The sequence below is a fragment of the Mya arenaria genome, chromosome 5 (assembly GCF_026914265.1).
Source record: "Mya arenaria isolate MELC-2E11 chromosome 5, ASM2691426v1".
NCBI lineage: Eukaryota > Metazoa > Mollusca > Bivalvia > Myida > Myidae > Mya > Mya arenaria.
This window is the reverse complement of record NC_069126.1, coordinates 57,826,350-57,841,160: the sequence shown is the minus strand read 5'-3', so window position 1 is coordinate 57,841,160 and position 14,811 is coordinate 57,826,350. Positions and strand designations below refer to the sequence as shown.

Sequence of the window (14,811 nt, the reverse complement as noted above, 5' to 3'; positions counted from 1 at the left end):
TAGAAAAATACTTCGCTCCCGACAACATATGTAGCGTGTCTTCGACGCGTGGAAGTGCGTAGGCATCCTTCTTGGTGCGGGAGTTGAGTTTCCGGAAGTCGATGCAAAATCGGATAGTGCCATCCTTCTTCCGAACGATCACGACGTTGGACGAAAAGGGGCTGCTTGATTCTCTGATCGCACCCATATCCAACATGTCTTGCAGGTGGTGTTTCACTTCCTGGAATAGTGAAGGAGGTACTCTTCTACACGCTTCTTTGAAAGGTTCTGGATTCGTCAGGACTATACGATGTTTCACTGCTGATGTGTTTCCTAGATCGAGTGATGTTTTGGGAAATATCGACTCCCACTTGTCGAATAACTTTAATACCCTTTCCTTTTGCTCTTTAGTTAAAGGAGAATCATTCATGTCAACGCCGTATTTGACCTTTATTTCACACTTTGTTTCATTATCTATGTTTTCTTTTTCAGGTGCGGTTTGCTGATGGACAGAGGCGGAGGGAACTTCAGAGGTAAGTATCTCATTTTCTTTTTCATGTTCTTCGGCGTCTTTCTTCTTTTCAAAAATTGGTGCTGATCTAAGCACTTTCACCTCTTGTAATTGACAGATAGGCGTCTTAGCCTTGATTTTCAAAACCTTTGCTGAAAGGTTACACACACGTACAGGCACTCTTGTAGTTTTCCCTGGGTTACTAAGTGTAACAACTCTTGGACCTATAGTGGGTTTATCTGGACCTGCATTATCGAAGTTCTCTGTTACAGCAGATTCTATCTCTGATGTCTTTCGTACCAGACCTGTAACAGTTCTCACTTCCATCGGCTGTAATAAAAAATCTTTGGTAGCCTTAACTACTCCGACACTAGAACAACACGACATTTCAAAGGCCATGCTCCATTCATCAGGAATGTCGTCTACATTCTCGCATTTACACCACACGGCACATTCACGAATAACATTCATGCCAACTATTGCAGGTACTTTTCTGTTATACTCTGTGCTTTTAACAATGAGCAGAGGTATTGTTAATGGTGGCATATCAGTGTTAGGTAAACTAACGTTGGCCTCAATGTAACCACTATATGGTATCTGTTGACCATTTGCTCCTGTAACGTTCAATTCAAACTCATCTAGGCCTTTCAATTTAGGCTTTTCATTCATGGACAAATAAAACTCTTCTGAAAGTGTACTTATCATAGACCCCGTGTCTATCAACGCTTTAACTATCTGCCCTTCTATTTCAACAAAGTTCTCATTCGACTTCCCTACTAATCTTTCATGTAAGTTATTCTTTGAAGTTCTGATGGGGCTATCTACTTTTTCGCTTCCATCGTGCCCCCCGATGAAAGCTTTTTCTCGTTTAAAGACTTCTCATTCTGTTCTGGTCCCTTTTCTGTTTCCTTGATCTGCTCTTCTTTCCCATCGTCACTTCTACCTCTGAATCCTCTATTTCCACCTCTGTACCCTCCTCTAAAGGGTCTTCTGAAGTTACTGTTGTAATTATTTCCTCTATAACTAGTACTTTGCCCTTTCAACCTTTTCATTTCTATCTCCATGGATTTCAATCTTTCTAAGAGTTCTTTCATTCCACTTTCATCCCTTATCTGATTGACATATGCACTACGCGTATTTTCTTCTCTGACTTCACTATTCTCTTCCTCTTCTTCTGACCTAGCCTTTCTCCTTAAACATTCAAATGAGTCTTTACTTTCATATGCCACTCTAGTGGTCATTCGTAACTTTTCAGATCTCAATCCTCTCCAAAATCTTTCCTTCAACTTCTTATCTCGTTTCTCTTCATCAATTTCACCCTTTTCAACAGCCTGTTGAAACAATGTTTCTACTCTTACTCCCCAAGACGAACATGATTCTCCTTCTTTTTGCTTTGCTGAATAAAACTCCGTTACTACTCTATCACCTGTTTTCACATTACCATATACTTCTTTCAACTTATTCACTATCGTTTCAGCACTAGCAGTGGGTTTAAGAGTCAAGAGAACTTGTCTTACATCTCCTTGCAACGAGTTTCTAATTGCTTGTACTACAGCATGATCTGGATAAGCATTACTTTCTAGAATACTACAAACATCCACTTTCCACTGCTCAAAATGCTTTCCGTTAAAGTTTGGTATCTTTGGTGAACCAACTTTATACATAACGCTTTCAGCTTTATGTTCTCTACCTTTCAATCTTTCCTCTTTCTTTTTGTTTCGATCATTAAATTCAGTTTTTCTGTTATCAGCTTTATCCAGAAGCAACTGTTCTTTCTCTTTCAATAATATTAATCTATGATTCAATTCCTCTTCATTTTCTCTCCTCATTTCTAAATCTCTTTCAATTCTCTCATTTTCATTCCTTCTTTTATTCAGTTCCAACTCTTGTTGCTCTAATATTTTGATTCTTTCTACTAATTCATGTTCCGCTTTTCTCTTCATTTCCATTTCATAGTTCAATCTCTGTCTATTTTCCATCATAAATCGCTGCTTTCTATCCTCCTCCATTTGTAACTGTTTCAGTTTCAAACTTTCACGCTCATATCTACTAGATTGACTTTTAATTTCCCCTTGGTCCATTCTTAAACTTCTAATTTCAGTCTTTAAATCACGAGGACTTTCGTTTTGAACACTTTTGTGCTTTACATCTTTCATCACATCATACCTCATATCAAAATCTTTATAGCTACCTTTCAGTTTTGTTTCACTCAAATCGTCAAAGTGCCTGAGACGTTTAGCTTTTTCTATTTCTCCCCTCTCCCCGATGGAATTGGCCCTAATTCCATATTTACTCATAGGCTCAGTTGTAAGCTTCTGATCAAGCAAATCACCATCGTATCTAAGCTCTCGCAAAGTTTGCTCTAACCTTTCATAGTGATCATCAAGATATTTTAAGTTACTTTCATTTAAGTTTTCTTTCACTCTGGTTTTTGAATCCACACTTCTTTCCATGGCCCGTATCTCCATTGAAGTACTCTCGTGAAAATATTCATCAATCGTGTTCAAATCTGAGATGTCACTTAATCTATCCATTTCAATAGCATGTGCACCATGATCATCTGCACCAACATAGCTTTTACTTTCACTAAAACGTCTCCTTACATCACTTTCGATATTCATTCTGTCAGGCTCAGCACTTAACTCTGTATCCCTCACTATGTTCCGACGAATCAATCTCTTTTCACGTTCACTTAACCCTTCAACCATAATTCACAATTTACACAACACTAAATGCACTTCAAACACAATAACTTTATTTCGCTGGTAATGTGTCTGTAAAATGTTAAGTTCATTAAAACACTATTCGGTCACTTAAATTCCACATAAATCCATTTGAATCACAGCACACAAAACACACAATAAAGATAATCACATACACGCAAATCAATCAATAATAGTACACACAAAACATATCAATATCAACACAATAATAAAAGTACACAGTGCATACACACAAAGCATATCAATATCAACACAATAATCAAAGTACACAGTGCAAAGTCACATAAACTAATATTTGAGACAAATTAATGACTATATTAGAAACAAGGGAAACAACTCACTATTATTGGCTATCATGATAATTTCTCTGTAGAGTTATCGTTCCAACCTACACCATAGCAATTAGTACATCATAGCACTAGTATTATTTAGAAGCTATCATTACATTTATACATACAGATATCTGCAGAATATCTATCTACCAACTTTTTAATTTTCAACCTGTCTCCGGCCGGGGTCGAACTCATGAACTCAGGCTTACAAAGCTACCGTCTTAACCACTAGGCTATCGCTCCAGATGCTTTAAACAGATACAGGATACTACTAATTTACAACTATCGGCTAAATTTCCAGTACCTTTGTGTCGAAAGAAATCAATAATTTAAACCTCGGATACCAAATCCTTAAAATATATGTAAATTTTCCAGATATTTAAATCTGCAAACTTTTACAATATTTCAAGAGAACGCGAACTCAAAAATACCGTATAAAGGTTTCTGCGTATTTTGTATAAGTCCACCTTGCAAGGATTTTATACGCAATGATCTACTTCCAATGTAAAATCAGATATGAAATCACATTTGAAGTAAACTCAAACTTGTGATCTATTATTTGCTTTTCCACAAAAATATCTTAATGCATGCACTTTTTACATCCAATAAGAGAAAAAAAAAATATAAAAAAAATCAGAGAAAAAAAAAATGTAGAATGACGGGATTTCGAACCAAGGACCTCTAGACTGCGAGCTCTCAACGAAACCACAGGGCTATCGGGACTGATATTCAGACCCAGGTAGATAAATGGATATGAATAGGTCAATGAGAGGACTGAGAAAATACAATGTAAGATTAATTTGCTAGTTAGTATCGTGCAAGTGAACCTACATGCCTATTTATCAATCCTTAAGAATCTGAGGCAACAATTTAATTAGCACTTAAAAAATGAAACACTTAATCTAATAGCGAGAAAAAAAATATATACTAATGCACTTGTAAATGAAAGACTAAGTCAATCAATTAACTCTAATATCAAAATCTAGCACACTTAAACTAAACAATATAAACACAAAAATCTAAAATTGCATTTTATAATTAATAAAATAAATCTTACCAGTCTAATCCTAAATCCATACACAAATAAACACATTCACAACACAAACACACTGTCAAAGTTAAGTGTCAAAGCACTCAATTTCACCGTAGGTGAAATATAAATCCAAATGTCTGTGGCACAATCCTGCGCGAAGAACCGCTGCTCCTCACGAAGTAAATCCAACTCGACGTCTCGAGTTAACGTTTAATTCCATGGAACAATGTTTAAACGGGCCCAAAAAAAATAACGTTGCGCACACGTGACAATGTTTATATCCGTAAAGGTATATTGGATACGATATCCCAAATATGGCAAGCCGCTAGAGGCTAATCCAATAGAAACGATCTTTTTTCACGGCGGAAAGGTCGCCGGGTTAAATGCATAATCGCGCACTGTGACCGTCCAATAAGATACAATCCTCCGGTCAACGTGATGAAGTTCACCAGGTCAAGTGCATAATGCCGCACTGCTATTAACCAATGAGAATCCTTCTTTACAACACGACACTCAATTCGTGAATACTCATTAAATCCGAGTATTGGAAATATATGTACACACTGGACTGTCCAGGTAAACACAGGTATAACACGGATACACCTGTGTAATGTACACTGATGTACAAAATGTGGTTATATCTCAACAAATGTCCACTTCAGTCCAAGACGTTGAAGTTTCACACAAAACCAATCGTTGGGCGCCAATGTCGACGTAGCCCAGTCGGCATATATTTTTAATTAGGATCCGTTTGTGTAGAGTAACCACTGTAACAAATCAAAATATCCTAGATATTTTATTATAACAATAATGTGACTGGTCACTATAAAATCAGGAAGGCAAGTGCCGATATACAAATGCACACTACAAATACAACATGTAGATATTAATACAAACGAGATTCAGGCTATATACTGATATAGTTATATTACATCAGATGTTAATTGTTATTAAGATATATTTCAACACATATTATATGCTTATTAAATACCAAAAATGTACTAACCTGTAACAAATCAAAATATCCTAGATATTTTATTATAACAATAATGTGACTGGTCACTATAAAATCAGGAAGGCAAGTGCAAAGATTAACACACTCGACACCTGATGACCAATCACGCGTGACGGGTTAGTACGAACAATGGTAGAATAAAATGTAGAGTAAAATAATGATCACAGGACACCTTGGGCGGAGTTTAGTTGGATCAAGGTAAGGACAAAAGTAGAAATATAGGAAATAAGAATAATACGAATATCGTGGATGTAATAAATACAAAGACTCCTGACTTAATGCAAATTTAATATATTTTATTAATGTATTCAATACAATCAACACATGTCCTGTGACAATTATTTAAGACAGTAAAACCAGCATAGCATTTTATATTAAATAAAAATAATGAAGATTTAATCTTCAAATAGTCCAATTAGTTATGTTTTGAAGTGAGAGATTACCGTATACAGAGCCAATGATAATATTTGTGATGCCAGCATAAAATATGAGAAAAACATTACCATTTTGAATTTGCAAAACATATTTCAGCTATGACATTATTTTTCCACAGAAATATGAATACTTTGTCTGCTAATTTAATTCCAGAAAACCATATTAAGATAGTTTCATTTTTCTGCTATCATCATTTCTTTACAGTCATCATCTATAACATTCATGTGCCACAGTCATGGCTGCATCTGTAGGTCATCTCTGAATCCATCCACCCAAGAAAGAGGTCCTGCAAAATATTCAAAATTACATAAATGTCTACAGATATGATATGAATCATGTGTAAACGTAGAAACACATACAAGAATACAATGTACACATCATTAAATGCTACCCAAGTGAGGAGAAACATTGTTTAAAGAAATACTTGAAGGGGTACTGGACACCCGGAACCATTTCCCTGACACTTTTATGCAAACCTTAACTTCTTTATACATAAAAACTAATACTTTTCCTATGTCTTAACTGTGTATCTAGGCAAGAATACTCTTGTTACCATTTGTTATCAATCAATTTTTTTTTACGGAACAACAATTTAAAGACAGTGATACTCATTGGTGGAAATTAGACTCTCGGACAGCTACATTTTCTGGGAAATGGAGATCAGATTATATTTGATGTTTCTCCAGATATATTTAATAGATTAACATGAAATTATAAAATTCATTACACTGCCTATGTGTTAATATGTGTTCCTTATCCCTGATTTAGTGTCTTCACTACATTTAAATAATTGTATCATGCTAACGTATGATAGAAAAACTTTGAATTTTCAATAAAAGTCATGCACTTCCATATTTGAATGATAAAAAAAATGAAACAGTTATATTCTATTATCAAGTTTATTTTTAGCATATATTATTGATATATAATCATAAACATCAAAATGGTGACTTAAAAAAAGCAAAATGTCCAGTAAAAGAATGAAAGGTCCACTCGGCTTATCAAAATCAATGAGAACCTTTTTATATTATCTGTTTTTAAAACAATAAAAACAAAAACGCTTGCTTTCTGGCCATGTAAGCTGGCCTGTAATTAAATATGCAGAGCCTCACCGTGCTGTCAAGCAGTCTGATATCAATCCTGGCTCTTAAAATCAGTTGGAGATGTCAATTCAACATAGCTGAAAAACTGGCAAAGTTCAGTGCATCTACGCCATCGGCAGTATCTGCAAGAGGAAGGTGTTGATTTGGAAACTGCATTTATAACCAAATTGAGAAAGTTTTTATCCGTCCTAAGAAGTATGTATTTATGTATGTAACATGTAATTATGTAACTTATAAACATGATCTTCACTTAGGTATAATTCTAAAAAAGAAAAGGTTAAATCTTGTATCAAAATTTGAATTTTGATGCTTGTAAAAAGTATAGACTATTAATGAATGCATCGATGGCTTGTAGTCCAGGTTTTAATCGCTTACCTGAAGTTTGTAGGGCTACAGTCGAGGGCTTTGCTGTAAACTGTAGGGGCTATTACTTCACACTCTTGTCTGCAATGGCAATGGTGGCTTAGGTGACTGGTGTTACCAATCTGCATTTTTGGCCAATTACAACACAGTGTATCTGAAAATGACAGAGAAATTATTGACCATGCACTTATGTAAGCTATACTGAGAATATGCCTCGAGTCTGTATCAGATGACACATCCACACAAAAATGTGTGGCATCCAATACAGCAATACTGTCAAATTGCCTAAACATGTGTATATCTGTCATGAAGCTGTGCTGGCTCTGCAGCATCATAACTACTACACATGAACATTCACTAGAAATTTCAGTTGACAGAAAAGAAACAACTAATACTTGACAACTTTTGTCACCCTGAGTGCACATTCAGACCATCTAGTTACTTGTCAGCAGCAACATAAAGATCTTAAGAAGGCTGTTTAATACTGCACTTATAAGCTTAAACAGGCAAGCAAATATTTTAAAAGAAGAAAATCTGGTTAAAGATTTCTATAGAAAACGCCAAGCTCCAACTCGGTGATTAAGGCCCAAATTAAAAGTGTTGCCTAGTAACACAGCAGACTTATTTCATTATCTTTATCAAACCTCATCAAAGTAACACAGAAAAAAACAAGAAATGGCCTTAACTCTATAAAATGCATGGCAGAATGTCTGATGATGGTCTGATATGCATGGCAGAATGTCTGATGATGGTCTGATATGCATGGCAAAATGTCTGATGATGGTCTGACATGCCAGAATGTCTGATGATGTTCTGATATGCATGACAAAATGTCTGATGATGTTCTGATATGCATGGCAAAATGTCTGATGATGTTCTGATATGCATGGCAAAATGTCTGATGATGTTCTGATATGCATGGCAAAATGTCTGATGATGGTCTGATATGTATGGCAGAATGTCTGATGATGGTCCGATATGCATGGCAGAATGTCTGATGATGGTCTGATATGCATGGCAGAATGTCTGATGATGGTCTAACATGGCAGAATGTCTGATGATGGTCTGATATGCATGGCAGAATGTCTGATGATGGTCTGACATGGCAAAACGTCTGATGATGGTCTGACATGGCAGAATGTCTGATGATGGTCTGATATGCATGGCAGAATGTCTGATGATGGTCTGACATGGCAAAACGTCTGATGATGGTCTGACATGGCAGAATGTCTGATGATGGTCTGATATGCATGGCAGAATGTCTGATGATGGTCTGATATGCATGGCAGAATGTCTGATGATGGTCTAACATGGCAGAATGTCTGATGATGGTCCGATATGCATGGCAGAATGTCTGATGATGTTCTGATATGCATGGCAGAATGTCTGATGATGGTCTGACATGGCAGAATGTCTGATGATATTCTGATATGCATGGCAGAATGTCTGATGATGGTCTGATATGCATGGCAGAATGTCTGATGATGGTCTGATATGCATGGCAGAATGTCTGAGGATGGTCTGACATGGCAGAATGTCTGATGATGGTCTGACATGGCAGAATGTCTGATGATGGTCTGATATGTATGGCAGAATGTCTGATGATGGTCTGATATGCATAAAATTAAACACTTAGCCTGTTGGCTGGTGTAACACATCAAAATCAAATGGGGGGGGAGGGGTCAAGAAGGATATCTTCGTGCAACTACTAACCATAGCTGCCTTGTGTGTAATGCTTTATAAAGCCTGGTTGAACTTCACAGGTAGATCATATGAATGCCAATGCTCAGGTGTCTGTTGAAGTGTTTAACTCTGTGCAAGATTCTGAAAATAAAATTGAATTAAAATTAGCAAAACTTAAATAAAGGTACATTGTATACATATAGATCCTGGGAAAACAATTCTGTCAATATCTACAAGTAATCTATAATTGCCTGGCAGACCTTCATACATACGTCTTAAGGCCTGCTGGTCCCTTCCCCTGAAGTAAATGCACTTTTTTTATAAACTGATGCTGCAGAATTTTTTAAAACTAGAGCTATCACTGAAGGTGATTAATACCCCCAAATGCCGCCCTGATATGAAATTGCAGTCAACTATTTGGAAAGCCAACCTTTAAATGACAACTTTATTTTATGGACTATCGTCAGTTATTCATTTTTTTATTATGTTTTTAAAAGTTAGAAAAAGGCTCTAAACAATATCAGTGATGCTAATACTGAGATGTTAATACTGATATATTTGATGTTCTAAAGCACAGAATATACGATTGCCTATGGCCATCTATAAATGAGTAAAGTTACTTTTTTTCAAGTAACTTGCTACTGACAAGAAAAAAGTAACAAAGGGCAATAACTCTGTAATTGGCTGATTCACAAATAGAATTGCGGTTCCTGTACACTGAACTTCCTCTCATTATGATCTATCACTGTATGAAGTTTTATTGAATTCCTTCATATAGTTTTCAAGATATGCTTCGGACAAGAAAAAGTAACAAAGGGCAGTAACTATACAATTATAATACCTACATAGTATCAACAAGATGGCCATATACTTCTCACCTGAGGACACAGCCTACTTTAGCTGAAATGATAACCTTTTTTTCACCTGCAACGACCATTATTTAAATTTACCAAGAAAACAACACAATCATTTTACCAGCCCCTACTGAATAAAAGACTTGACCTAGTGACCATGTTTTTGACCCAAGATAAACTAGTATATTTTTTAACTTAATCAATATCATTCTAGTCTCAAGTTTGGCAAAGATTGAATTAAAAAGCAGCCGCTTTTGTGTAATCCAGTTTGACCAAGTTGTTGACCATAGATGAGGTGATCAGAATTTCAAACCCTGGAGACCCAGATATCAGGAATTTACTTTTGCATAGTCTGGGGCAACTTCTACTTCCTTGATGCCACTTTGTTTGGGGCTGGACCTCTTCTGATACCACTGGGGCAACTTCTACTTCCTTGATGCCACTTTGTTTGAGGCTGGACCTCTTCTGATACCACTGGGTCAACTTCTACTTCCTTGATGCCACTTTGTTTGGGGCTGTTCCTCTTCTGATATCACTGGGGCAACTTCTACTTCCTTGATGCCACTTTGTTAGGGGCTGTACCTCTTCTGATATCACTGGGCCAACTTCTACTTCCTTGATGCCCCTTTGTTTGGGGCTGGACCTCTTCTGATACCACTGGGGCAACTTTACTTCCTTGATGCCACTTTGTTAGGGGCTGTACCTCTTCTGATATCACTGGGCCAACTTCTACACTCTGGATGCCACTTTGTTTGGGGCTGTACCTCTTCTGATATCAATGGGCCATCTTCTACACTCTGGATGCCACTTTGTTTTGGGGCTGGACCTCTTCTGATATCACTGGGCCATCTTCTACACTCTGGATGCCACTTTGTTTGGGGCTGTACCTCTTCTGATATCACTGGGCCAACTTCCACTCCCTGGATGCCACTTTGTTTGGGACTGTACCTCTTCTGATATCACTGGGCCAACTTCCACTCCCTGGATGCCACTTTGTTAGGGGCTGGACCTCTTCTGATATCACTGGGCCAACTTCTACTCCCTGGATGCCACTTTGTTAGGGGCTGGACCTCTTCTGATATCACTGGGCCAACTTCCACTCCCTGGATGCCACTTTGTTTGGGGCTGGACCTCTTCTGATATCACTGGGCCAAGCTTCCACTCCCTGGATGCCACTTTGTTTGGGACTGTACCTCTTCTAATATCACTGGGCCAACTTCCACTCCCTGGATGCCACTTTGTTTGGGGCTGGACCTCTTCTGATATCACTGGGCCAACTTCCACTCCCTGGATGCCACTTTGTTTGGGACTGTACCTCTTCTGATATCACTGGGCCAACTTCCACTCCCTGGATGCCACTTTGTTAGGGGCTGGACCTCTTCTGATATCACTGGGCCAACTTCCACTCCCTGGATGCCACTTTGTTTGGGGCTGGACCTCTTCTGATATCACTGGGCCAACTTCCACTCCCTGGATGCCACTTTGTTTGGAGCTGTACCTCTTCTGATATCACTGGGCCAACTTCCACTCCCTGGATGCCACTTTGTTTGGGACTGTACCTCTTCTGATATCACTGGGCCAACTTCCACTCCCTGGATGCCACTTTGTTTGGGGCTGGACCTCTTCTGATATCACTGGGGAAAGTTCAGCCTGTGTCAAGCAACATGGAATTTCAGCCTAGAGCTCATCACTGAAGCATTCAAATATCACCACAGATAATATACATGTTCTTGTAAATGGCTACATTTTTGTCAGAGCATAACTCTACTTCCACAAATATAACTTTAAAGTGAAAAAGTGAATTTGTTGGGAAATGAGAATACTATGTCTGGCCTAGACTTGAAAGATGTTACAGAGTGAATGGTTTAGTCAACACTTTTGTTGTACAAGCTATAGACTGTTGTAATAAAAAGCCCATACACAAAATCATGTTTCTTATGCACAACATTTTTCCTCAACTCATTCATGTGTGTGAAGCTTGAAGTCAATATCTCAAAAATATATGGAGTTATGGAGAAAAGAAAACTTGATATAGTATAAAACTAGACAGTTGTTTTGTTATTAAAAACTGAAGTCTTCCCCCACTGCATACCATCTCAATATAGTGAACATTTGTGGCAAGTTATTTCCAATCCTGAAAGAGGCTTAAGAGATTATAGAGCAGACATGAAATGCAGTAATATGACCTTTGATGTCTAAGTGTGACCTTGACCTTGAGCCAAGCTGGTTGCTCTCTGCATATTGTCTCAATGTCTCAATATGGTGAACTTTTGTTGGGAGTAATTTCAAAATCCTTCAACTGGTTGAATGTTATGAAGCAGACAGGAATTGTGATGTACACAAAACAGACAATTGCAGAGTTTCACCTCAAATCAGTCAATATGTGTATGAAGTTTGAAGTCAATACCTCAAAAAATATTGAGTAATGGAAAAAAGTAGACTTGTCCCGATGCCCTAGGATGGACCAATGGACAAATGGACTGATGGAGAGACATTTATTACTGATACAAACATATGTTTCAGTTTAAAGAATATATGATCAGTGAAAATAGCAAGTGACCTTTTACATTGCTGTTCATCCGAATCTGCTGCCAGAACACAGACCAGTCTTGGACTGCTAACACCTTGTTGTGCAGCAACTGGTGGGTGATGACTGCTAGATCAGCTGCTGGATGGTGCTGGAAACACACCCCCAAAACACCTTGTGATCTGCTTGCCTCGCAGCTAAAATGGAAATAAATCTGCTAAATAAAATAGCCAGAATAGGAGTCTTCTTGTTAGTAAGCTGTAACATTGTTTACGTCGTTATGAGCATGTGTAGCTTCATCTACATCATTACTGTTGTCTATCCACTGCATGGTTGTAGAATAGGCAATCGGCTAGCAAGTAACTTCCTCCAAGTCTGGTTACAGTAGATAAATATAAATGGACTAAGCTCGATGTTTTAAACGGTCAAGCAATCCTAATATGAATAGAGTAGACATTTTAAATGTAAGAAACTTGTCCAATAAAAATTACATCCAGATGTCATTAAATTAAAAAAGACCACTTAATTAATACATATCTTACATATGAAACTATATACACATGTTAAGTTCATCTGGCTTTCTCATACACTCTTCCCGACTTTGTTTCCTAATTAATCGCTGTTTATCTTTTTAAAACATATTTCTCGTTCATTGTTAAGTTAATAGTTAAATGTTACCCTAAGAGCCACTTACCGCACTGCTTTACAAACAATCAGAATACCTCAGCCTTCTCCACCATACGGATGTTTCTATGTCACTATCATCAATACTGTTTGTGAGCAACAAAATGGGCTGGTGTTCCTGGGATTGCCTGTCTGCTTCTTGGGACTGAAGTTTGAAACATGTCTTTATGTAAACATGTATGTTAACTAAATGGAATGCAACTAATAACATGTTGAAATTCATGAAGGATATTGACTTTCCTCAAGAATTTTTTGCACAAGTTCTGTTCAATGTTATAAATGACACATGATTGATTAATTGTCTGTTTTGTGCAAGGAAAAATAGTAAAGGTACTGTCAGTTTTATAGGCTTCGGCAGTGTCGTCTTTGTGCATAAACTTTACCATAGTAAACACTAGATAAAATGTTGAAGGTATTCAAATGAAACTTGGTGGATATGTTCAGCAAGGCCCATTACTCTGGCTTTAATGCTTGTTGAGTTGTGCCCCTTTGTGGAATGTTAATCAAGAAACGAAAGTTGGTATTTGGTCCGCGGCTCTCTTTTTGGTTTTATGGGCATTACAGCAGGTATAACTTAACAGACCTAGATAATTACCACCTGGTAGGGAAACTTCAGGTCTCTAATTGAAAGACCACAAACACATCATACTTGTATGACCATTTTCATCGTTCATATTTACATGATCATATGTGTTAAATGTGCATGGAGAAACTACTATGCAAGATATACTGGAGGTTGATTGCACATAAACCTGTTTAAGCCCCAGGGAGTTTTTACGTAAGTTTCACTGACGGTGCAATGAAAGTCACCCCAACAATCACCAATGACAATATTACAATAATGTTTCTTGTCTTGTAGCATTGTGTCTCTTGATTGGGGCTTGCTTGGCCTTAATTATTATTTTTTAAACAGGATCTTGGTTAAATTTGAGGATTCTGGGCTTGTCCGTGTAGTTTCCATTGTTTTGATGAACAAATGGCTACATGTACCTGCGACAGTGTCCGGTCCATCTCTTCTTGTGACTGGGTCCTAGCATCTGTGCTCTGACCTCCTCCTCTTGTGACTGGGTCCCAGCATCTGTGCTCTGACCTCCTCCTCTTGTGACTGGGTCCCAGCATCTGTGTCCTGACCTCCTCCTCTTGTGACTGGGTCCCAGCATCTGTGCTCTGACCTCCTCCTCTTGTGACTGGGTCCCAGCATCTGTGCCCTGACCTTCTCCTCTTGTGACTGGGTCCCAGCATCTGTGTCCCGACCTCCACCTCTTGTGACTGGGTCACAGCATCCCTGTCCCTACCTCCTCTAGTGACTGGGTCCCAGCATCTGTGTCCTGACCTCCTCCTCTTGTGACTGGGTCCAAGCATCTGTGTCCTGACCTCCTCCTCTTGTGACTGGGTCCCAGCATCTGTGTCCTGACCTCCTCCTCTTGTGACTGGGTCCCAGCATCTGTGTCCTGACCTCCTCCTCTAGTGTCTGGGTCCCAGCATCTGTGTCCTGACCTCCTCCTCTTGTGACTGGGTCCCAGCATCTGTTTCCTGACCTCCTCCTCTAGTGACTGGGTCCCAGCATCT

The 14,811-nt window shown here is 38.2% G+C and overlaps 2 protein-coding genes across 5 annotated transcripts; both read right to left on the bottom strand.

Annotated features, from left to right (window-relative positions):
• Window positions 1–1,311: 1,311 nt before the first annotated feature.
• Window positions 1,312–3,198, bottom strand: LOC128235817 (trichohyalin-like). The gene has a single exon (XM_052950611.1). The coding sequence runs from the start codon at window positions 3,196–3,198 to the stop codon at window positions 1,312–1,314; it is 1,887 nt and encodes a 628-aa protein (XP_052806571.1).
• A 2,666-nt stretch (window positions 3,199–5,864) lies between these two features.
• On the bottom strand, window positions 5,865–14,610 carry LOC128235069 (uncharacterized). Of its 4 annotated transcripts, none has more exons than XM_052949782.1 (7): window positions 14,233–14,610; window positions 13,281–13,387; window positions 12,592–12,755; window positions 9,208–9,475; window positions 7,507–7,648; window positions 7,141–7,253; window positions 5,865–6,314 (listed from the first exon to the last, which is right to left on the bottom strand). In XM_052949782.1, the coding sequence occupies exons 1-4, from the start codon at window positions 14,602–14,604 to the stop codon at window positions 9,453–9,455; spliced, it is 666 nt and encodes a 221-aa protein (XP_052805742.1). In that variant the 5' UTR covers window positions 14,605–14,610; the 3' UTR covers window positions 5,865–6,314; window positions 7,141–7,253; window positions 7,507–7,648; window positions 9,208–9,452. The 4 variants fall into 4 exon arrangements, with proteins under 4 accessions (XP_052805742.1, XP_052805739.1, XP_052805741.1 ...); XM_052949779.1 differs by having other exon boundaries at window positions 9,208–9,318; XM_052949781.1 differs by lacking the exons at window positions 5,865–6,314; window positions 7,141–7,253; window positions 7,507–7,648; window positions 9,208–9,475 and adding an exon at window positions 11,389–11,721.
• Window positions 14,611–14,811: the final 201 nt, after the last annotated feature.

Bases quoted from the DNA above. Each gene is read 5' to 3' on its own strand.
- LOC128235817 (XM_052950611.1), bottom strand. From the start codon at position 3,198: ATGGTTGAAGGGTTAAGTGAACGTGAAAAGAGATTGATTCGTCGGAAC.
- LOC128235069 (XM_052949779.1), bottom strand. From the start codon at position 14,604: ATGCTTGGACCCAGTCACAAGAGGAGGAGGTCAGGACACAGATGCTGG. The intron at 13,388-14,232 runs GTACATGTAGCC...TTCAAACTTCAG, and splicing joins TGGACCGGACACTGTCGCAG to TCCCAAGAAGCAGACAGGCA. The intron at 9,319-12,591 runs GTCACTTGCTAT...TTTTATTTTCAG, and splicing joins GATGAACAGCAATGTAAAAG to AATCTTGCACAGAGTTAAAC.